General features: G+C 34.8%; 1 protein-coding gene across 3 annotated transcripts in view; it reads left to right on the top strand.

Moving 5' to 3' along the window:
- The window catches only part of TES (testin LIM domain protein), a 72150-nt gene extending 46969 nt beyond the window's left edge, over window positions 1-25181 (top strand). The window contains exons 3-7 of one of the 3 annotated variants that reach the window (XM_053662980.1): window positions 4172-4424; window positions 5645-5980; window positions 6898-7113; window positions 7508-7666; window positions 25042-25181. In XM_053662980.1, coding sequence (XP_053518955.1) covers window positions 4172-4424; window positions 5645-5980; window positions 6898-7113; window positions 7508-7666; window positions 25042-25095 — 1018 coding nt within the window. In that variant the 3' untranslated portion in view covers window positions 25096-25181. Of the gene's footprint in view, window positions 1-4171; window positions 4425-5644; window positions 5981-6897; window positions 7114-7507; window positions 7667-9372; window positions 9412-13664; window positions 15166-25041 lie in introns of those variants that run through there. The other 2 variants (XM_037150838.2, XM_053662981.1) reach the window with 2 other exon arrangements.
- Window positions 25182-25544: the final 363 nt, after the last annotated feature.

Genomic DNA, 25544 nt, shown 5'->3' with positions numbered 1-25544 from the left:
GTATATTTTCTTTCTGATGACTTCTTATAACTTCTATTCAATTTTTCTTTAATGCTCTAATTAATACCCACAGGACAATATAAATGAAGTGGTGGTAGCAAGGTTGCTTTCTTGCTTCAGATCGTAAAATGAATGTACTAAGTATAATGTATGCTGAGTGTTTGTGGGTTTTTTTTTCCCAGAAACCCTTTGTAAAATTCTTTTAAGTTTTCTTCTATAGCTAAAATTAATGAAATGAAATCAGAAGAGATGTTAAAATGTATTATTGACTACTTTTTCTAAATGAGAAATAAACATTTACTTTATTAGTTTCTGCTATTATTTATTTTCCTTCCTTGTATTTTAGGTGTAATTTGCATTTTTTCCAACTTCTTGAATTGAATACTTAGCTTTCCTCTTTTTAATTTGAGCACTTAAGCTATAAATTTCCTTCTAAGCATCCCTTTAGATTTGTTGTACAAGTTTCAAGAAGTAAGTTTTGTTTTCCTTTTTTCTGAAAATATTTTTGATGTCTATTGTGATAGTTTCTTTCAACATTGAACTTTTTAGTTTTTTTAAAGAAATATTTTTTAGTTTTTGTTGTTGTTGTTAATTTTTAACATAATTTCATTTTGTTCAGATAAGGTGGTTGATGATCAGTCCTTGGACATTTCTTGAGACTTTCTCTATAGCATAGATATGCTAAGTTTTTCCAAGTGTTTCAAATACTTACTTAAAAAATTTGTATTCTCTAGTCACTTGATATGACATATGTCTGTTAGGTAAAGCTTATTAATTGCCTTATTCGAATCTTTATTTCTAATTTTTTAGTTTCCAGGTAATGATGGATTTGTCCATTTGTTTCTTATAGTTATTTTCACTTATATATTTTGAAGTTAGGTTATTAGGTTGCATTAAGTTCATAATTGGTTACATCATAGAGGTGTTTTTAAACTTTTGGCATTATGTAACCTAACTTGTAACTTGTTAAAGGAAAACTCACTAAAGTCCAATTTGTATGATATTAACATCAGTATCTAACTTAATTTTTGCTTGTATTTACCTGTATTATCTTTTTGCATCTTTGTGCTTTTATCCTTTCTGTGTCCTTAAATTTTGTGTCTTTTACAGTAGCATGTCCATTGAAGGCCATTAGCTTTTAACTGGAGAATTGAGTCCATTTATTGTGACTGTTGAATATATTTGGATTATATCAACATCTTAATTATTACTTTCTACATGTCCTAATTTCCTGTTTCTTTTTTGTCCTTATTGCCTTCTCTTTTTTAAATTAGAGATAATCTTTAATATCAATAATTACATCAAATATAAATAGTATAGCTACACTAATTAATAGACTGGAATTGAAATAATATTTCTATTTTTATTTTTCCCATATGGTGATTTTTATTATTTTTAAAAATTTATTATTGCTTAGTTAAGTTGTCCCATCTTTTCCCCATCATACACCTCTAACCTAGCACCCCCCACTCCCATAGCCAATTATTGCTTTCTGTTTGACTAATTGCATTTTATATATTCACTCCATTTTCTCTCCGTTTAAAAACTATATAAAATATTTCTCTTTAGTTATCTAGATATTTTAACATGCATATTTAACATCTAATGTTAACCTATATTTTTAATATCTTCCTGACACTCTAAGTATATTACAATGTTTTTTAAAACTCTCAGATTCCCTCTCTACTTTATGTGCCTTGATATTTGTTTTTTTCAACACCACAGCCTTCCTACTTCCAGTTTCCTCTGATGCCTTTTGCTCTTGTGCCAGACTCCTTCCTGAGTCCTCCTCACCTTTTCCCTCCACTCTTCCCCTGGGAAGTGAATATGATCTGCTCAATTCATAATGCATATGTATCATTCCCTGATATGATACCCATAGCTCTTGAGTATCAAGCTACAGTTTTTAAAACTAGATCTATATATCCTACAATCTACTTGAGATCTTTACCCTTTCTCATAGACATTTCAAAATTAATAATAATCCAGTTTCAGGGTTTTTCATCAACAATTTCCTCCCATACCTCAAATCTGTTCTTTTGCATTTGGTCATTTCAAACTTATCAATAGATCAGTTGTGGAGACTTTCATTACCCTCCTCCTTGCCCATACTTCAGATCTATTCTTTTCCATTTGGGCATTGCAAACTTATCAATAGTTCAGTTTTGGAGACCTTTTATTACCAGCTCCCTATACCTCAGATCTGCTCTTTGCCATTTACTCTTTTAATAAATAACATTTCTTCTTCCAACACTTATTCCAGAAACCTGGTTCATTTTATGACCTCATCATTTTTTGAGAAATTGGGCCTTCCCTTCACCATCACTACATCCAAATCAACCACAAAGTTTAGTCAGTTTTACATTTAAGGAGATCTTAAATGTGTTCCTTTATTTACACTCCACTGTCAAATACTCTAATCCAAGCTCTAATACATTTTACCTAGACCACTGCAAATTCAGTATACTTGTAAAGTGGTAGTAGAATCCCTGTTACACAGAATTATCCAGTTTCCAGAATTATCCTGTATCATTGACACCATTGACATTTTAATTGGTTTCCCTACTTCCAATTATTCATATACCTCATCTTCTCTCAACACAGTGGGTATTACAATTTTTGGAAAATGGTAGATCTGATCATGTAAACCCATTAACTAAAAGTCTATAGTTTGTCTAGACTCCTCTTATAATGATGTCCAGATTCCATAAAGTGTTCTACAAGTCCCTGCATAATCTCATGTCTATCTACCATCCTTGTCACTGCCCCATTTCTTACTTCACTAGTCATACCACCCTTCTTTGAACACAGAAACTAAAGGAACAATCTCTTCCCATTTTAGGACCACCACAAATACTCTTTCTACCCAGAATGTTTAGAAGCTCCTCTTTTTCTTCCCCCCTTTCCAAATACACACACACATATCTGATTCACACCTATTATTTCCCGCATCCTTCAAATCTCAACCGAAATGTTACTTTCTTATGGAATAATGTTCTTAGGAGTTCTTTCCTAATCATTTCCAAGATGTCATCTCAATTATACCCTCTCAATGTGTCCTGTATTTTTCTCTCACAAAAGAAATTACAGGGTGTGTATGAATGTGTGAATGTGTATATGTGTGTATTTGTTTAATGTGCCTCCCCATCAGTGGGTAAGTTTTAGAATGTCAGAGACTAGGCCTATTTTTGTCACCATTATGTCCTACTATTAAGTGCATTGCTTGGCACATGGGTACTCATATATGTTGCATGAATGAATGAGTGATTATATGCTAGACAAGACTGGGGGAGCTAGTGGTGTACTTCAACTATAGGAAGAGCAGAAACTTTCATTTATCTCTTTTTATACATAATTGAATATATGGTAGGTTATCACTAAGTATTTGAAGAAATAAAAGAAGAGGGAAGAGAAAGGAGAAGAATGGGAAAATGAGAAAGGAAAGGAAAGGAAATTGGAAAGGGAGCAGAAAAGGTAAATCTAAATCTAAAATTATAGTCCTTGACAACAAAAGTTATATCAGCCTCCCTATCTCTCACTTAAAAAAGAAATACTTGAATAATGGCTAGAAAATTTTGATTAAAAAAAATATGAAACCTCTTGGCTGGGATAGGTGTTTTGCTAGATTGGTTGTTGATTGATTATTTACTTGCGAGAATACAGAATACCAGATGAGGTTACTCTCAAAATGACTTGAGCATGCATTTTTAAATCAAAACTTAACTTTTCAAAGTCTCATAAAGTGAAGGTACATTTTTATGTTTCCTTACTTAAATTTATGGATAGCTACTTAGTATTGCCCCACCACAAAAAAGATTTTCCTTTTCATACTATTAAATGGAATATGTATAAAAGTATTTTATGATTCCCTGGCTGGTGTGACTCAGTGGATTGAGCACTGGCCTGTAAACCAAGAGATTGCCAGTTTGATTCCCAGTCAGGGCACACACTTGGGTTGTGGTCTAGGTCCTCAGTTGAGGACATGCAAAAGTCATCTGCTTAATGTATCTATTGCACATTGCTGTTTCTTCTCCTTCTCCCCCCCACCTCTCTCTAAAAGTAAATAAATAAATCTTTTTTTAAAGTATTTTATGAATTATAAATATATGCACATAATTATTATTGATTAGGTGTAATTCATCATTGCCTACTATTTTCCCCAAAATTATAGAAAAATATGTCGTAACTGCAAGTGTGGCCAAGAAGAGCATGATGTCTTATTGAGCAATGAAGAGGATCGAAAAGTGGGGAAACTTTTTGAAGACACCAAGTATACCAGCCTGATTGCAAAGCTAAAATCAGATGGAATTCCCATGTATAAACGCAATGTTATGATATTGACCAATCCAGTTGCTGCCAAGAAGAACGTCTCCATGAATACAGTTACCTATGAATGGGCTCCCCCTGTCCAGAATCAGGCATTGGTAAATAATAAGTGGGAGAGAAGCCCCTTAATCAAAGTTACTGAATTACTTCTTTAGGGCAGTTCCTTTAGTTACCTAATCAACCTCAAGTCAATTATTTTTCTGGGATTTATATTACTTTGACTTTCAACTTCTATTATAGTAATCTTGAAAGTGAGATTGAAAGTAATCTTGAAAGTGAGATATTTTATAGAATTATTTCAAGATTACTATTATAGTAATCTTGAAAGTGAGATTGAAAGTAATCTTGAAAGTAATCTTGAAAGTGAGATATCTCATAGAATTATTCTATCAAATATATTAACTTTTTTGAGGTGATGGCCTAAAATTCTTAATAATTAGATGTAAAACAGATGTTTTCTACAAATCTAGTGACTCTTCTAGCTTACACTTGAGAATTTCTTTTAAGATGATAATATCTAAAGAATAAAATTTCTGTCATTATTTAGAACTCCAAACATGTTCAACACTATATTTATTTTACTGTGTAAGGCAAAAAAAAAAAAAAAAGGTATTACGTAGTGTGTGACACTCCTGCTTTAACTAGACGAGGCATGTGGAAGTCTTTTAAGAAGGTTGGTTGCCCTGGCTGGTGTAGCTCAGTGGATTGAGCACGGGCCTGCGAACCAGACAATCGCAGTTCGATCCCAGTCAGGGCACATACTGGGGTTGCAGACAGGTTCCCTGCAGGCCAGTTCCCAGCAGGGGACGCATGAAAGGCAACTATACACTGATGTTTCTCTCCCTCTCTCCTTCCCTTCCCCTCTAAAGATAAATAAATAAAATCTTTTTTTTTTAAAAAAAAAAAAGAAGGTTGGTTAAACCATCAGAGTGAATCTTGTGATTTTTTTAATAATGAAAATACTATTCATCCATAAGCTATTCTAAACATGCTGCCTATATGTGTTCTCTTATAGTTGTATGTTGTATATTTAGCACAAGTAAAAATTAGTACCCTGAATCTTTTCATAAATTAAAGAGAAAATCATTAATTTCATGGAGAAATATATGTTTATTTTTATTGAAGTAAATCTATTTTTGTACCATTTTTGTATATGTTAAATATCTCAGGATATTTACATGATGAAGATAATTTGTTGGTAATAGATAAAGCCAACTTTTTTGTTAAGTCACTTGCTTCTGATGTGTGCTGTAAGGTAGTATTGCTTGGCTGATGGACAAGGCATCTCCCAGTTAACACTGGTCTCCTTGTGGTTCAGGCCAGGCAGTATATGCAGATGCTGCCCAAGGAGAAGCAGCCAGTGGCAGGCTCAGAGGGGGCACAGTACCGGAAGAAGCAGCTGGCCAAACAGCTCCCTGTCCACGACCAGGACCCTTCGAAGTGCCACGAGTTGTCTCCCAAAGAAGTAAAGGAGATGGAGCAGTTTGTGAAGAAATACAAGAGTGAGGCTCTGGGAGTAGGAGATGTCAAACTTCCCCATGAGATGGATGCTCAAGCCTCCAACAGAATGTACATCCCTGGTGGAGACAGAAACACCACAGCAGCGGTGGGGACCGTGGAGGACAAATCAGCCGAACACAAAAGAACTCAGTATGTGAGTATAGTGGTCACACCATTGGCCCAGTTGGTGTATTTTATGTATACTTTCTCTTTCTTTGAACCTTTTTGGAGGCCATTCCTCTGTTTTCAAAAGGAAGTGAGGGAAATAAATTGAATTAAAATTCTGTTTATACTGATTTTAGAGAATCATCATGTTTGAAATCTCTTCCTGAGGACAAGTTTTCTTAGTACTTGTTGACAAGAATAATTGTGAGGTTTAGGTAACCATAGTAGTTAGCATTGGTGTCATTCTAGAATAGAGTGTACTAATCTATAATCTGTTTCTAAATATAATTTAGGTGTTGTTTACCTCTTCCCATAAATAAGAATAATATATGGTTAGGCTAATTCAGTTTTGCTTGTGACATTGTACCTAAAATTAAAACTTAAATTTATGTAGATATATGTTCAATCATATTTTTTAAAATCTCTCCTAGAGAGGGAAATTGGAGTCTTTTTTAATGGCTTCAAGAAAATTGTGACACCAGTGAGCAAAAAATGAGAACTAAACTTAATGTAATAGATCTCTCATAGATTCTATTAGCACATCAACCAATAAGACTTAGTTTTATAAAAATATTCTTTTCATAAAGTACTAATAAGGTGTTTTAGAGATCCACTTAAAATTTAGGTACAAATTACTATTAGCCATTTTCCATAAGAAACTTTAATTTGAGAACCAATACTCTCTTACACACAGGCTGCAACAGTGAGGTGTGAATGGCCTGAAGAAAGCCAAGAGATTCTGTTTCACAGAAAATACAAACACCTTCTTGTCTGTATGGACAAGCTATTAATTTCTGTAGAAATTATTTCTTTTGAAAGTTATTTCTCTGAATTTTTTACTAAACCTACTGATGAGAAATGCCAGTCTTATGATGACTAGATTGTTTTTGGATGGATTTCTTTCAGTCCTGCTACTGCTGCAAACTGAGTATGAAGGAAGGTGACCCAGCCATCTATGCTGAAAGGGCTGGCTACGATATACTATGGCACCCAGCTTGTTTCGTGTGCAGTACCTGCCATGAGCTCCTGGTCGACATGATTTATTTCTGGAAAAATGGGAAGCTATACTGTGGCAGACATTACTGTGACAGTGAAAAACCCCGATGTGCTGGCTGTGATGAGGTATGTTCTCTAAGGCCACCTGCATGCAGGCTCATTTTTGTACCCCCACATGGTCCTCTTACCACCCTAACACAGCTCTTAGTGATGAGGCAACATGAATTAGCCAAACATCATTTGCTTTATTTATATTCAAAGAAGTTAAATGAAAAAAAAAAACCTTAATTTCAGTCATTCTGAGTACTGCGTTAATTGTGTTGACTAAGGAGTGTCCAGAAACATAAAAGATTGATTTAGACTAAACTAAATAATAACCTAAGTTCAAGCTTTCAGTTATTTTCAGACATGAATGTAAGTTGATATGTTTGTGGATCTAATTCCTTCATTATATAAAGAACCTAGCTTTATTATATATAGCAAAAATATATGATTCATCATGTTTGTATCTTCTTTCCAGCTGATATTCAGCAATGAGTATACCCAGGCAGAAAACCAAAATTGGCATCTGAAACACTTCTGCTGCTTTGACTGCGACAACATCCTAGCTGGGGAAATATATGTGATGGTCAGTGACAAGCCCGTGTGCAAGCCCTGCTATGTGAAGAATCATGCTGTGGTAAGAAGCAGTCTAAGGATACAATTGCCTTAACTTTATGATTTGACTTTGCGCCCTTAAGCCTCTTACAAGTGAGAAATAGAAAGTACTACTCTCATGTAGGAAACATGTGATTCCTACCATAAGGTGTCAAAATTCATATAATTCAAAAGCAATATATGTGTTGACTGTGGGCTACCTCAAGATTTCTACCTGTGCAATTTATATGATAGATTATAAATGCTACTCGATTATGAAATCCCTGTTTTCAAAAAAGTTTCTTAATGAGAATGAGATTAATTGATTCTCATATTATACAGATCAAATTCCTTAAATTAAGGTTTCTAGACACTGTTCATATTCTTTGGCTCTATTTTATGATTTCTGTTCATGTCACTAGACCATTACTAGGACTTTGTTTTTGCTGTTTGAAGTGGTTTATTTGCATGGGCCAGACACTCAAGTATTCAATGCAAGAGCACATTTTTTCCTTAGATCTACCCTACTTACACAAAGTTACTATTGCATGATGGCCAGGAGATCATTTAGATAATTTAGTAAATTTAAAAAGTTGACCACATATGGTAAATCTTATAAACCAGAGGATATTAAAAACACAAACATTTACTTCTTTGAATGCAGAAAATACCTACTAGTTAAAGATTTCCCTGAGCTATCAAGTAGAGGAGACTCTGGATAAGAAATAAAATGACATACTTATATAGTTATAGGTATGATACTATGAAAATACGGTAACAAGTTTTGGTGTCAAGACCAATTTTCAACCCTTACCCATTGTCCCCATCTATGAATAGTTTTGTTTCTTTTAAATCAACTCTGCCTCATCAATATATCTCAGGGCTTCACATTTATAGCTACTCTACTTCAGACCTTTATTTTTTGTTATTTGGGTGATTGCAGTGGCCTCAAATGTGGTCTTCTCCCATCCATTCTTGGCCTTGTTCAAAGCCACCTTCCATAATAATGGGAGATAATCTTTTTAAAATGCAAATCTGATCCTTAAGCTTTTGGTTAATGATCCACCAGTCTTTTCTTGCCTATCTACTAAATTTTTTTTTACTTACTAACTTACTTACTTATTTATAATCCTTACCTGAAGACATGTTTGTTGATTTTAGAGAGAGGGGAAAGAAAGGAGAGAGAGAGAGAGAAACATCGATGTGAAAGAGCTGTTGATGTTTCCCCTCATATGCACCCAGGAATGGGGACTGAAACAGCAACCTAGGCATGTGCCCTGACTGTGGGTCAAACTTGCAACCTTTTGGTCTATGGGACGATGCTCTATCCAACTGAGCCACATCAGATGGGGCTCTTCTTGCCTATCTAGCTGCTGCTACTATTAATCCAACCCAAATCATACATTTCCATAACTCACCAGTATTTTCTAGTTTATACACTGTTCTTTTTCTTCTGCTCACATTTATTCCTTTGTTTGATACACCTTCCTATTCCTGTTTTACCTGACTATGCCTATACATTTTCCCAGACTTGATTAAGGCTTAACATTTTTCAGAAAACTTTTTCTGATCCCCTGCCCCAAACTCCACCCTTTTTTCGCCAGCTAGGGCTGGATGTCCCTCTGTTCCTATGAGTCCTTGCATGTGTGCTTGCCCAGATGTGTGCAGTTGTTAATATCACTCATCTGTCTCCACTAGACTGAAAGCAGTTGGAGAATAGAGCTTGCCTCTTTATTTCCTTATTCGCAGTGTCTGCACCTAGGAAACATTTGAGTGACTGACTTGTAATCTGAGATTTATCATTCATTCTGAGGTCAGTATGGACCTTACTTATACCTGGGGGAAAGATGCTGAATTACCATGTGGGCTGATAACATAATTTAGTCAAAGAACTGCTTCTCTGAATATTGTTTTATCAGTTTCTCTAAAGAACAGGTATATCATAATGTGTATTTTATTATAGAGTGTATGACCTTAGTCTCAAGGACTAGAATGCAAACTCCATGAGGTCAGGGATTTTTGTCTTCTATGTTTTCTATTCTATTTCCAACAGTAGAACAACATATTAGATACTCAATAAATATTTATTGAATAAAGCTTTAAATAGATGAAGCTACTTTATTTAACTTTTACAAGCTTCTCTCCAGTACATTACATCAAATCAATGGGGAGGATTATAACCACAAATATGATTTTTTCTAAAACAAGTAATCTCTAAGTATTTAGTTTTACAATATGGTATGACTTCTTTTAAAGGTTTACTTATCTGTAAGATATATTATTGTTCTTTCTCTAATATCAAAATTAAGATATCATCAAGGGGATTAAATAGTAATGGAAAAATATATAATAAAGATTTAAAAAATGAACTTATTATCACCTAAGCAAATTTCACCTGATGCCAGATAAAGCATGCAACATGCTAAGTGATGCAAAATTTTGAAAAAGTTTATCTAGTTTAGGGCACAGATCTACTTAGATCTTTAAAAAATTTTTATAAAAAGAAAAGAGATGCAAATTACTTTTAACCTGAACCAAAAACTAAGCTCAGAACAAGGCATTTCTTAGGGGAAAAAATACTAACCTAGAACGAAGATAATGGCAAATGCACTGTTTTTGTCTCTGCATGATCTCTGGAATTTCAGTATCAGATCACCACCCCCAGAATTCACATCCACAAGATTTCCCTGCTGGTAGAGAGCTCATTACAGCATGTCATTAGCTATTTCACATTGTGTATATAAGTAAAATAAGTAGAAGGGCTTGACGGAAGTAAGAACTATTAATTATTTGAGGTTTATGAACACTGGAACTACATTATCTCTCTGCAACATTCTATAGTACCCAGACCCTTCCAGGTTTAGGAAGAATTAGGGATCAGTGGGTTTTTAGCTAGGATTACATGTCAGACCTAGGGAGAAATGACAGTCAAATTATTAATAAAACTAAATTGTATGAAACCATAAACCCTAAATTCATTGTGTTCATTAGATATGTTTTAACCTAAATAATTTATTTAATATTATGTATTGTTAACAGTAGTTATCTTTTATAAATTACAGATTAAAATGTGTGTTTTATAACAGTATTAAAAAATGCACAAATATATAGGGCTGAGATAGGGAAGGTAGTTCATGGTCTAAAAGCAATGGAATACAAAATTGAGTGTGAAGGGCTTCTATTTTACATAAACAATTTTTAAAATATTGAAAAATTTATATAAAATATAGAAAACCACAAAGGAGGACATCCTAAATGAATTATAAAGCTATAAAAATGAATATATACAACAACAGTTGCTTGCATGGTACAACTACAAAACTGGGAGGGTATTTGTAATTAAAACACTTTTGTTATATTCAGAAATACTTTATCAGTTATGCAAAGAGATTCTCTCCCTTGCTTCTCAGGGAGACCGGGTGGACATAATGCAGGAATTAGCAGCTGCGGTCTCTGTCATTAGAGGCCATGGAGCTCTAAAAAATATGGAAAGCATCTTGCAGGCCTGAAATGGGTATCTGTAACAAAGCTAACCCACTGAGGTGCAGCCACATTTTGAGGTCTTTTCAAGTGAGGAGGCTCAGGCTAAATGACCCTCTTCAACCCACCCACCTGTCATTTCTCAGTAATTCCTCACAATCACATTTAAGATATCAAGAATGCTGAATTACTGTATTTTTGGGCCATAAGACTCACCCTAGGTTTTAGAGGAGGAAAATAGAAAAAAAAATTTTGAAGCAAAAAATGTGGTAAAATATTTAATAACCTAAATAACATAATATGTCACCAATGTAAATGTAAATAGAACTCAATGGCAGTATTAACAACCATTATTCCTCCCAAATTCGGGGGGGGGGGGTGCATCTTATAGTCCAAAAATACGGTAATCACTTTCATGTAATTATGGACAATCTTGTTGATTTCATCACTGGTTATAAAATATTTAAAACAAAAACTTTAGACAGACAGTCACATTCATTCAGAACATGCATCAACAAGTAGGCACATGAACTGTCTAGTGTTTTGGAGGTCTTAACTGAGTAATTTGTTCTCTTATATGATGACAATTATTCATTTTCTTTATATACATAATCAGCTAAAGAAAATTATTTGTGTGATGTATATTTGTGGCTATAGATTTGTAGACATCATATATGTATATATACAAGGTCCAGCAGAAGTAATGTCTGTTTGAATGTGCTTGACAGGGTAATAATATGGATATAATAATTTATAATTTTAATTTGAACATTTCACCTAAATGTCATATGGTGTGCTTGAGTGTGATATTGTTATGTTACAGAATTACATGCTTATGATTTTGTAACAAAATATTTTGTAATAAAAAGGGGCATTATTTGTGCTAGACCCTGTATTTGTATATAACATACGTATACACTAAATGGCATAGAGGATTTAAAGTATTAATATTCTACAATATTAGATTTTACATAAATTATGACATGACAAAACAAAAGTCAATTAACTATGTTATATTTTTAGTGCAAACTAATTTTTCTCAAATACTGTCAGTATTTTTAAGTCCTTAATTACTTTGACATGATTTTCACTAGAAATTAGTGCTGTTTATAGTCTCATGTGTCATAGGTAAGGCTGATAAAATTACCACTTCAGCCCTGGCTGGTGTGGCTCAATGGATTGAGCACTGGCCTGTGAACCAAAGGGTCAGTAGTTTGATTCCTGGTCAGGGCACATGCCTGAGTTGTGGGTCTGGGTTGTACATGAGAGGCAACCACACATTGATGTTTCTATCCATCTGTTTCTCCTTCCTTTCCCCTCTTTCTAAAAATAAATAAATAAAGTCTTTGAAAAATTACCACTTAAAAGCTTTAATGAGTGAAGCAGTCTTTTATTAAGACTTTTTTCAGAGCAATTTTTTGTTTACAACAAAATTGAGAGGATAGAAATCTCTGCATACCCCTTATCCCCACACATGTATATAGCCTTGCCCATTATCAATATCACTTACCAGAGTCGGTGCATTTTACCAAGGAAAACCTACACTGAGACATCCTAATCACCCACAGCCCATAGTTTACCTTACGGTTCAGTGTTGGTGTACATTCTGTGGGTTTAAACAATGTGTAGAATCAACAAATTTGATGTGTGTGTGTGTTTGTACACACTCACATGTATATGTTATATATACACATATTATATGTATGTATACATATACACGATACTGTCATAGAGTATTTTTACCACCCTAAATGTCCTCTTTGCACTGCATAGATCTCTTTATTTGTCCCATCTCCCTGCTCCACGCCCAACTCTGGCAACCAGTGATTTTTAAAAAATTTTATCCAGTTTTGCCTTTGCTAGGATATCATAATCGGAATGATGTAGTATGTAGCTTTTCATATGGACTTCTTTTACTGAGTATTTTTCATTCGAGTTTTCTTCATGTCTTTTTCTGACTCAATAGCTCATTTGTTTTTACCACTGAATAACATTTCATTGTCTGAATGTGCCACAGTTTATTTATTCATTCACCTGTGAAGGAAATGTTGATTGCTTCTAAGTTTTTGTAGTTATAAATGAGGCAACATCCAGGTACAGGATTTTGAGTATACATAAGCTATCAGCTCTCTTGGTTAAATACCAAAGAACATGATTATTGGATTGTATGATAAGAATATGTTTACTTTTATTAAAAAAAACTGCCAAAATATCTTGCAAACTGTGTCATTTTGCACTCCCATCAGCAATGACAGAGTTCCTATTGCTCCACATCCTCCCTAAAGTTTGGTGTTGTAGGAAAAATCATAAACATTTTTATAGTTAGTAATGTAAAGTCTGATAGAATATGCTGGAACCAAATGCACTGCTTTGTAACTCACCATCAAGACTTTCTGCCTTGAGTACCATGGTGATATTTTATAAGCATCAAATCACCTATTTGATCTTCATCTGTTGTTTCTCACAGCATTCAGCATCTAGACCCCATTAACAGTTGTTCATTAAAAGATTAATTGGAAGGTCACTCTCATTCTCTTTTATTTGAATCTTTAACTTAACAGGTATGTCAAGGATGCCATAATGCCATTGATCCTGAAGTGCAGCGGGTGACCTACAACAATTTCAGCTGGCATGCATCCACAGAGTGTTTCCTGTGTTCCTGCTGCAGCAAGTGTCTCATTGGGCAGAGGTTCATGCCAGTAGAAGGCATGGTTTTCTGTTCAGTGGAGTGTAAGAAGATGATGTCTTAAGAGGAGAGCACCAATCAGTATTGAGCCATAGCTATCCAAAGTGATCTGCATTTCTACTGTAAAATGCAATTTGGAAAAATAAATGGAACAAAAGAAATATAATGGATATTAGAAGATTTTGTTTAAGTATTTTCTTTGCTGTATTTCTCTTACTAGTTTTTTCTATCTCAACATTTAAAACCTTTTTTAAGCATTTGATTTTAAAATGTAAATAATGTTATCTTTCTTTAGCTTTCCAGATATAAAATCACTGAGTTGGAAGCTTGGGTTTAATTCATCTTTTTATCCCTTTCCCCTCATGCCAAATAGTATATATGAAAAAACTTAAAAGTTAATGTGATGAATGGAGAGATAAGCATTTCTACTGCTATATTCTTGTTTCCTTCTAATATAAAATGAAGAGGAAATGAAACTTGCCCTAATGCCAAAGCTTTACATTTATTTCCTCTTCATATACAGTGAGCTTTGTAGTAATACATAGTAAATTCTTTTGACAGAGGAAATAGAAATGCAGCATAGAATAGAGAGCTGTTATTTTAATGTCAATGCATTTGCTATTTCCCAATTTTGGCAGAGGTGGCTTTACTGCATTTCTCTTTTTAAAAAGAATTCCTACCTCTCAGTATTGTCTTTGTAAGCTGGTGACCTTCATATGTGGTCTTGAATATTTTATTGTCACATGTGGCATCCACACTTTTTACTTCTATAGATTTTTTCAGCTTGGACTTAAAAGCCATTCAGTTATATTATGTTTCCAGTCCAAAGAACACATACACTTTGTGTACCCAAGAAACTAATTTGTACCGATTGCACTTACCTGCTGTGACTTGGATATCACAGCAGGTAAGTGCATATTTTTTTGCAGTTTTCATTCTTTTCTAATGGATACTGTCCTATGATGCTTCTGAAGCCTGTTAGTGGGTATATCAAATGTCTTCTTTACCCATATACTTCCATCTTTAAGTATGTCTAATGTTTATTTTTCCCTGTGTAGTTACATACACTATGCACTATAAAAATCAAATGAAAGTAATGATATGTATATTATTATTCAAAATAAAGTTTCTTTCACTTTAATAATTGTACCTTTATACTTCATATCCTTTTCATTAAAGAGCAGGAAAAAGCCCTTGTGCAATTAAACACTTGTTAGAGCAGGGGGCGCTATCTTCAAGTATTAAAAATTACCCAAACAAAGGCTGCTTCTGACAAGACGGAACAGAAACTAGGCTTTCATTGTAAAAAGTTTGCATCAAAATAAGTTTTATAAAATTTTAAAATCAAGGAATTTAAATTGTCAGTTTTCAAGTCATGTTGGGTTTTTTGTTTTTTTTTTTTTTTAGAAAAAAAGAGAAAGTGTCATTTTAATTGAAGTTTGGGAAAACTGTCTTGAGGTGAATCTAACAAGGATTATTATACTTGAATTGCAACTTTTTTTGGTTTACTAAAATGTTTTTCATGGCAACCTATTGTGAAAAGGAAGCAAATGTGCAATAGTGGTAGATTCATTTTTTCCTCATATTAGGAAATTACGAGATTTTTTTTCTCAGTGTTAAGTGTTTCTGTTATAGTTTTCTCTGACACATACCCAGAATGATGTGATTTTAATTTTTTTTCAGTTCCTGTTTGTTTGGCTGATAGTGTTTCTCCTTAAATTCAACTCCCCACCCCTAGCATGGCTAAGTGGGAATAAATTAAAATAATGTCCCCGCATACTGACATGACCACTCTTTTTATATGTGTGCCTGTCCAGCCTCCAGTTTCTGAGGCTGAGGTAAAATAAGACTGGTTAGAGAGATATAAAGGCCTAAGAAATTTGACCAAAGCCATAATTCACTACCAAAGATGATAATTGCATGTATATTAGGAATTTCCTAGGAGAATGAACTACTTTGTCTAGGAGATACAGAACTACTAGGTATGTCTCTTTATTCTTTTTTTAATGTATTGTTTTTCAGTTACAGTTGTTCCTCCTTTTCCCCTATTGTTCACCCCTACCCCATCCCCCACAACTCCCACAGTCAGTCTCTTCCACACTGTCCATGCCCATGAATCCTCTATTTGTGTTCCTTTGCTTGCCCTTTCCCCTTCTCTACCCCCATTATTCTTCTCTCTCTTCCCCTTTGGTCACTGTCAGTTTGTTCTTTATTTCCAAGTCTGGTTCTATTTTGCTCATGTTTGTTTTGTAGTTAGGTTTTACTTATAGGTGAGATCATATGGTATTTATTCTGATCTGTTTTTAATTGGGCCTTTAACGAACTCTCTATGTGAAAGATTTCAAAGTTCCCTTTCATTTTAAATTGTTAATCAAGTAAAAAAAATTCTTCCAAAAATTTGTCTTGTGAATACTTAACAAGAGAATAAGAAATGGAGTAGTTAAGTCCTTCTCTTGCAGTTAGGAAAAGATAGGGAAGTAATAAAAGTTTTTATCTAGAATCATGCATTATTTTCTTCAAATATGGATAATTAAGAATAACCTTTTGTTCTACTTCTTTTCTATTGGACAATAAATGGAAATCTCTATCATCCAAATCCCATTTAGTTGTATTTTGCAGAGATAATAGTTTATCCTTTTATATTCAATATAGCAGTCATTTAACAATCACATTTGTGCAGTTAGCAGTAGAGAGACCCTCACTGTGAAAGGAACTAGATTGGAAGGGAAAGAATACCAGAATATGAAACATGATAAAGGCACCACAGAGAGTAAGAAAAGAGATGTGTTTTTCCCTTTAGCAAAAGCTACCATCTTGGTTATTAGAAGGTATAAAGATGATTTCTGATTCTTACCCTCTAATCAGCAGTAGATACTTGAGAACAGAGTGGTTAGATGAGAGAGGGGAGAGAGTTCTTTCCTGAGACCCAGGAAGTTCTAAAAATTTTGACACAGCAGGAGTTGCTGAAGTATATTGAGGTAATATATTTATCTTTTGGTACAGACAATATTAAAGTGATTAATCATGAACTAACAGAATGCACACATACCCTATTCATCTCTAAGCAAAGAATTTTGCTTGGAACTCTTGGATACCGTTATAGTTTTTGAAAGATCAGTGGATTGGCGTTATTTAATCCCATTAAGAAATTTCAGTTGCTCAAGAGACTCACTGGCTTTCATGGTTTTTTGTTTGGTATCTTTATCTATCTATCTATGGATCCTCTATCTATTTTATTTATTTATTTGTTTATTTAGGAAATGAATAGCTAAGAGTTGTTTTTTTCTTTAACCAACACTAGGTGAAACTTCTATGACTCTGAAGTCTTCATGCATAGATTTCCAAAGTATTTCAGCCCAATTTTACCAAAGGCGAAAGGTTTATTAATGACTCATTCTTAAGGAATTTCCAACGCTCACTGTTTGAGCTCATCCAACATCACCATGGTTACCAAAAAGACACCACCACCCAAGATCAGTCATAAAGCCTTTGCCTCAAGATGCTCTGACATATCTGAACTTGTCTTTGGAATGTTCACTTACTTTCTCAGAAAACTAATGATACCAGTAATGTCTCCATAAAGAGCACTTTACTACAAATTCTTGCTAGGTTCTCTCTGCTCCCCTGACCTCTCATGATTTAAGTGTTCAATAAGAACTCTGATGATTATACTGAATGCTCACATATATAAAAAGAACTCATTGTGGTGGGTTACATGGGTGCATTTTGTATACAACCTGGAACACATTCTTGCTTAACTAACAGCATCTTTTTTTTTCTATAAGCCTAAACAGCTTCAGCTGTTTATTTTATCTCTTCATGGGAAACAATGTACCATTGTAGCTTCTATTTAATGATAATGTATTTTAAAACAAGATATTATTAACCTTTTATACTTGTTTTGAATATCGTGCTGACATTTATGAAAGCTGCTATTGATTTTTCTTTAATGATAATTTTCCCTGGGATATCTTGACCTTCCGACAGCAACAACAAAACCTTATACCCAGTTATCTTTACTAAAGTTTACCATTATTAAATGCAGAGACATTTGAGTTGATGTCACCAGAATACTGATTGTGAGAGACCTGGCCAAGTCCCATTGATTCTGCCTCTCCTCCTCAGAGTTACAGCTAAGTAGGATGGAGGATAATGTTAGATTTCAGGAGTCTAGGAATAACAGACCCAGTGTGGGATGGACATCTGTGAATACATTGAAGTCACCAAGAATAACAGGGAAAATGGTGGAAAGAAGAGTGAGCCAGAAGCTAAAGTTATCAAAAATATGGAGTGTCCTAAATTTTGATAGAAGATGTCAACTAAGTGTAAAAATGAGTGGTAAAGTCTGAAGCCATGTACTATACTTCAGAGAACACTGATTTGGTTAGGAAGCAAAAAGGAATTAGGTGCAAATAACAATGAAGAGTGAGTAAGACAGCTACCCCAGAAGCACTGTGAAATGCCCATCTTCAGGAAAAAATAACTGATCTCGACATGAGAGTACTACAGAGGATACAGACCTTGAAGTGTATGAGCATCAGCTGGAGCAAGGAGACGACATGGTTGAGAGTTTAAGCAAGTTCACAGAAGGTGGACTTCAAGAAGGCACAGTGGTAAAATGAAGGAATGTATAAAGGGATAGAGCCAGATTAGGGGATTAACAAATGAGAATGAATATCAGGTTTCCAAAAGAGGCCAAAAAACATAGATACCTGAGGTAAAGAAGGCTCAGAGGCAAACCAAGGTTAACATAGTTTGCTAGAGAAGGATGAGTAATCAGTTAAGAATGCTTTTTGGCTATAAGTAACTAAAAACACTGCTAAGACTCTTAAAGACAAGACACAGGCTAGCACAGATTTGGCTCAGAAGAAGTGTTGTTTTTTTTTTTTAAGTCTCTGCCATCCTGTACGCATTGCCTTCCACTCTCAGGTTTGTTCTCTTATTCAAGTACCACTCCTTCACATAACAGCACCCAAAGCATAGAAAAGGAGCAAAAGGGCATTTTACTCTCTTAACAAGGAGAAAAATCTTTCCTGGGAGTTCCCAACCGACTTACCTTCCGTTCCATTTCACTGGCTGGAACAGAAATAGTTGCTTCATGCCTCAAAATTTTGGAGTAATTTCCTATGTAGCCATGGTATCTGTTACATCTAACGATTATTCATTGCATATAGGAGAATTCCTGCAAAACTTGAATGTACTTGGTATGCCAAAAAATGTTATTTATACAAATGCACTACTTAGGATGTTAGCTTTTATTATTTTATCTATATTCCCTCTCCTTTTGCTTAAGAGTTTATACAGTTGTATAGTTTTTGAAAAATATTTATTTATTGTTAGTGGAAGGGAAGGAGAGAAATACCAATGTGTGAGAGAAACATCAATCATTTGGCTCTCACACACCCCCAAATGGGGACCTGGCTTACAACCCAGGCTTGTGCCCTGACTGGGAATCTAACCAGTGACCTTCTGCAGGTTGGCACTCAATCCACTAAGCTGTACCACCCAGGCCTAGTTGTATAGTTTTAATAAATATGAAGTCCATAAATTATCTGTAGAGTTTAAAATCATCAAGAACATTTATAATAATGTAAACCCAGAGAACCTGGTGAACACTATTTTCAACACGGTACATTCCAGGGATTAGGATCATGGCCTGGAAGCAAGCGGGAGGTTTATATTCCCATGTGGAGTCTTCAGATTTTGAATTGTCTTACTGAACAAGTGTAATCCTCAATACTCCTGTCGCCAAGGTTATAAACACCTTTAGTGCAGCTAAAGATTCAAGGGTAAAGAACTTAGAATAAAGGAGCGTGTTTATTTTTCAAAAAATACCCCCCCAAAATTTATGAAAAAAAGTTACTTAAGGAAAATTGAAGGGAGATTTATTTATTTTGCACAGCTCCCAAGTACTGTGGGTATAAAACTATACCCACTATAGTTCTTGCCCTCAAGAAGTTCACAATCTCATATCTCATAAAGGAAACAGGTAAACTATCAATCCAGTGTGGTAAATCAAATAGAAAAGATAAAATCTTGAGATTAGTCCAGTTGTCAATACTTAACAGTTTACCAAAGAATAATGGCATGTGATACTATACATAATCAGTGATTTACCCTATTTCTTCAATTTTTTTGAGATTAAAAAATGAATTGCTTCCTTAGAATTGCAGTTTATATAGTTTACAGATCATAACTTCAAACTACTTAAGTATATGAAAGAGTGAGTAGCAAGGGAGCATGTTAGAGTGTTGGGAGTCCTGCTTGACAAAGGTATGTAGTACATAATTTTTTCCACACACATTTGCTTTCTCCTTGTTCCAAATGAATTTCTGCTAACAGCTTGAAATAAGGGCTAGGGAGATGGGGAAGAGAGAAGCTTGAAGACAAGGTAGGACCACAGCAATATACAATACTTTCATTCTGAATCGACTTTCCACCAAATATTACTACATCCAATATTTTCCAATATGAGAAAATGCCCTGTAGGGTTTTGCAAAATCAACAAGGTAACTGTAAGACACTATTGTGAAATCATCATCACCACTGAATATTTATTAAGGATTCCTCTCTGCCCAATTCTATGGCAACATAAGACGGAGCAAGTGGCAGGCAGGGCTCCTGTGTCAAGGAATAGCATCCAGCAGGAGGGTGCAGTATTCCCATCAGGGGCTGAAAATAATTCTTTACTTACAAAATGAACATGGGAATTTTCATTACTTCTCTCCAGCCAAAAGGTCTTTGGGGGATAATCATAGAGCCTTTATCAGAACACTTATTGTAGATTTTACCAAAGGAAGTGTTAACCTTTAGGATGAGTTTTCTTACATGCATACCTGTTAGGTCAAGCACTATCATATGAGAAAAAATTTTGGCTGAAACTTTTTTTAAAAACAGAGTTCATGCTTAGTCTCTCCTTTTTAATATTACCTTAACAGTATTTTGAAGAGCAGAGCTAGTCACTGTCCTAAATTACATATATAACATATATATATAAGTTATATGTATAATTTATGTACATATGATATATAATTTAATACTATATAATTATATATAATTCATATATATAATTCATATATAATTCATATATATAATTCATATATATATATATATATATATATATATACTCAATCCTCACAACCTTCAGAGGTAGGTACTTTTGTTATATCATTTTATAGATAAGGAAACTGAGGAGAGTGGGGTTATGTAATTTGACCAAAACCACTAAGGGAGGAAGCATTAGGACTGGAATTCAAACTCAGGCAATCTAGCTCTAAAGTCTGAATACTTATTTATTTTACATACTGCCAGCCAGTGTGCATGTCTCTTCCCCTTCATATAAACTATCTCAGGACCACATAACAGTTTTCTTTTGCTTGTTTGCCCTTCCACAGAGCTTCTTTCATGCAGCTGTGCATCTTCCAGCAGCATTAGCTCATCCTGTAAAGAATGGTCTTCCCTCGTTAAGGAGTTGCTCCATATCACATTGATTCTAGGCCACACAACCATTAGTAGCTCCATGTCAGCCTGCTAAAGACAAAATCCTTTCTGTTTCTCAGCCAAATCTCTCATGTTCTGAGCTGAATATGAGAACTGCCCTGCTGAGGTGACAAAGGAAGCATACTTACATTATGAAGTGTTTCTAACAGTGTTTTGGAGATTTTAAAGGGGCAGCTATCTAAATGTCTGAGGCATTTGAAAACAACCCAAGCTTTGTTTCTGGGTTGTATAATTTCGAAAACCAGCAAAGCTGTTGCAATGTCTGTTTATCAATTGTGCAGTGATATCAACAAATGTTTTCTAAGGTCAAAGTAATCAAAATGCAATTACAGGTCTTTGCTTTGAAATGGGCATTGTTAATATAATTTTGGCATTCTTTTACAGGTTCAAAGTGGAATCAGAGATTTATGTTTATAAATTTTGTAATCATTCCACAAAGTTCAAGATGTTTGGCAATGCTTAGAAAACTTGAAAAAAGTAATAAAAGGTTAACATGAAGAATTCCAAGCTGCCTTGTATGGTAATGCCGATGCAAACTAGCACATACTTTAGCATTACAAGTTTAGCAGTGACTTTAGGGATGGATCAGTGTGTAGTTACAGAAATAGCTAAATATAATAACATTGTGGCTTGTCCATCACACAAAGAATAAGGGACTTTGGAAGATTTAGAATTAATGTCTCAGCTTAGAAAACACTTTAGAGAAATGAAAAATGAAGGAAGGAAGGAAGGAAGGAAGGAAGGAAGGAAGGAAGGAAGGAAGGAAGGAAGGAAGGAAGGAAGGAAGGAAGGAAACAAGGAAGGAAATTATGACCTTACTTATTTTTGGGCCTCATTTACTGAGAATTTACAGCCTCCTTGACTCTTTCTCATCATCAACAGTTCAGCCTTTCCTTGCAGTTGTAAACTCTACTCTTTTGCCAACCTGGAATGCACAGCACATTCCTTCCCAGCCCAAGCCCATTCTGAATACATGCTCTCAAACCCTGTTATCCTAAGCTCTTGATTTGTTGGCTGCCAGTAAAAGAGGTTTCCTTATGAATCATACTGTGTAGGGAGGTTGAGTGGTATAATCTACACTTGTGCCATAATCATATGGAGTGTAATTGAAATAGAAGTCAGAAATCTAGAGTGTAGTTCAACAGCTGACTTCATGCACATTCTCAAGAAATTGAAGTGCAATAAGGAAACATCAGTGTTTCCCCTGCTATGTAAAACTTTACTACCATAAGATTTACTCCAAAGGGAGAGGAACCAAGTCATACACATTCAGTCTCCAAAGCCTCCGATTAGGAGAGTCAGTTTCATGACCCTTTTAGATGATCCAGTTTTCCTGCATGGATAAGAAAAGTAGTCTCTCTTTTGTTGAGCTGAAGTGCAAAGATCTGTGTTGAGAATACACAGTTGTCATAGACAAAGGCTTCTATCAACTTTGTTGAAAAAATGTAAAATCTAATGGATCACGGCTTTAATGGCAAGAAGAAGGCTGACCTGGCAGAGTGGCTCAGTTGGTTGGAGCATCATCCATCCAAGGGGTTGCAGGTTCAATCCCCAGTTGGGCACATATGGGAGGCAGCCAATCAATGTTTCTCTCTCTCTCTCTCTGTCTCTCCTCCCTCACCCGCCTTTCCCTCTAGTGTCAGTGAATGTATTCTCAGGTAAGGATTAAAAAAAAGAAGTCTAAAGAATATTTGAAGATAGGTATATTTATAAAAGTTAGAACAAATGTGAGAATACTGTTTCCCATACTGTTCCTTCATTTGTTTACAATAAGATCAGTTTTCTTATCAATAATCAGAAAACTTATATGACAAAATGAATTAAGATACTTATTGATTTTGATTACTATTCAAATAAACAAGCCAAGTTACTTACCTTATATACCTTGTAAAACATATTTCCAAATATAGGTGAGTGATTTGAGAAAAGAGGAATGAAAAATTAATCATTTATGTTGAATACTTATCATTTTGGCTTATACAAAAGTCCCTTCAGTATCTAGAATCTAATATGATCACTAGATATAGCCGATGTTGGCAAACATACCAAATAATAGTCTCATCAGTATGTATAAAATATCAAGATTGTGTTCATTCACTTATTCAACAGTCACTTAGCATTTACCAAAACTGTGATGTATGTGAAATGTACAAGAAGCTCATGGGCTCGAGAAGCTCAGCATGTGGGGAGAGAGGCAGACATGCAAACATGTAATCACTGTGCAGCAAGTTAAGCCCTCAACAGATGGCTGCAGGAAATGAGTAAAGATAAAGAGAGCAATGAAGATTTTAGGGAAGAAGGCAGCATGTGAACTAGGTCATTAATGGGAGCGTAAGTGACACACTACAGTGAGTGTTCATGGCATAGAACTTCTAAAACTCCTGGGATTTCTTAAGTGATGAAAGAGATAAAGATGTCTTTTGTTATTCTAACAAGGCCCTTTCAATCATACCTGAGTTTGCCAGATTAGAGGGCTGCAACTCAGCACCACTCCCTCTGGGGAAAAGAGAGGGGCCAGAAACTGAGGTCAATCATCAATAGCCAATCAATTTTGCCTAAGTAATGAAGCCTCCATAAAACTCCCAAAGGACATGCAAGGTTGGAAGAAGTTTAAGCGTTGGTGAACACATGGAGTTGCTTAAAAATGTGGCAAGCTTAGAGAAGGAATGGAAGAACCTCAGTCCTTCTCCATACCTTGCCCTCTGCATCTCTTTCATCTGGCTGTTCCTGAGTTATATATATATTTTTATAATAAACCAATAATCTAGTAAATAAATTGTTTCTTGAATTCTGTGAGTCACTTTAGCAAATTAATTGAACCTGGGATTTGTAGAAACCTCAGGATGATAGTCAATCTTTCAGAAGTACAAGTAAAAACCTGAACTTGCAATTGGCTTCTGAGGTAGTGGGAAGGCAGTCTTGTAGGTCTGAGTTCTTAACTTGTGGGATCTGATGTTATCTTCAGGTAGATAGCATCAGAATTGAGTTAAACTGCAGGGCACTCAGCAGGTGTGACAGAATTGTTCTGTGTGGGAAAATCTATCACACATTTGATGATTAGAAATGCCAGCACTGAAGTAATTAATTGTGAGAGTAAGGAAATACACATCTGGTTACAGAGATGTTCTCTGTGAGTAATAAAAGAGATGCACAGGAGAAGTGTGTGGGTATGTGTGGATGTGTTTTTCATAAGCAATGGAGCAGCGAAGGGCATTCTAGACAGAAGGCATTGGTTGTGCATTCACAAGACATATAAATATGGGGTGTAATGAGTCATAGTAGTAGTTTTGATTGATGAAAGAGAGAAAATGTTGACAAAGAGAGTGATAGAATTTGGCCTGGAGTGAGAGGCAAGGTGTGAGTTTCATTGTAGGGAGTATGGGCTACATAGCAATATCTTCCAAAAGGTATTTTATGAAATATTAATTCTATAGATCACTTGTTTTTGGGTTATATATAGTTAACTATGGGAATGAAAAGGTTTTATTTTCATTTAAGTTTGAGAAATTCTGGGCTTTACTTCTGCAGGATTTCTCAGAGTCTTCAATATGTTCATCTATATTGCTATACAAGATATAGTAACTAATAATTTCCCACACTTCTTGACAATAGAACCCTTTTTTCAACAGGTTATTTTGAAGAGCCAGCGTTCCACATAAGGTAATTTGAAAATGCTGCTATAAACAATTGTGTAGAACTAAGGTCTTAATTGTTGAAGAGCAGGGAAATTAATGGCCAAATTTGTATTTCAGAAATACAACTTTAGGAAAATCATGGAAGAAGGATTAGAAAAGCAATGGAATTAGAAGATGAATTGGGAACCTAATGCAACAATCTAAGCAAAGGCCATGGGAATGGAGGAGAAAGTCTGAATTTGGAATATTTTCAGAAATGACAGGAACAAAGGTCAAGAAGTGAAGAAGTGAATGAGAAGAAAACAGTAAATAAACACTTAATCAAGTAATAAAGGTAAAATTATCTGTAATGAGACAGGTAGACACCCTGTGCCTGCTGATGTGATGTACTGAGAACACAATATCATGTTATATTTCTGACACCAATTCATAAACTGAAACTAATTTTGAAAAACATCAGATAAACCCAAATTTATAGACATAAAATCAATGAACTGTATTCTCTAAAAATATTTATGTCATAAAAGACAAAATCTGAAGAAGCATACCAGGTCAAGAGATATGAAAACAAAGTGCCAGTCAATTCTAACTCCATCCTGGACCAGCAAAAAATGTGCTGC

Source organism: Artibeus jamaicensis, unplaced genomic scaffold (genome assembly GCF_021234435.1).
Source record: "Artibeus jamaicensis isolate MK-2021 breed Jamaican fruit bat unplaced genomic scaffold, CSHL_Jam_final contig_311, whole genome shotgun sequence".
Taxonomy (NCBI): Eukaryota; Metazoa; Chordata; class Mammalia; order Chiroptera; family Phyllostomidae; genus Artibeus; species Artibeus jamaicensis.
This window is presented reverse-complemented; position numbering and strand designations above follow the sequence as displayed.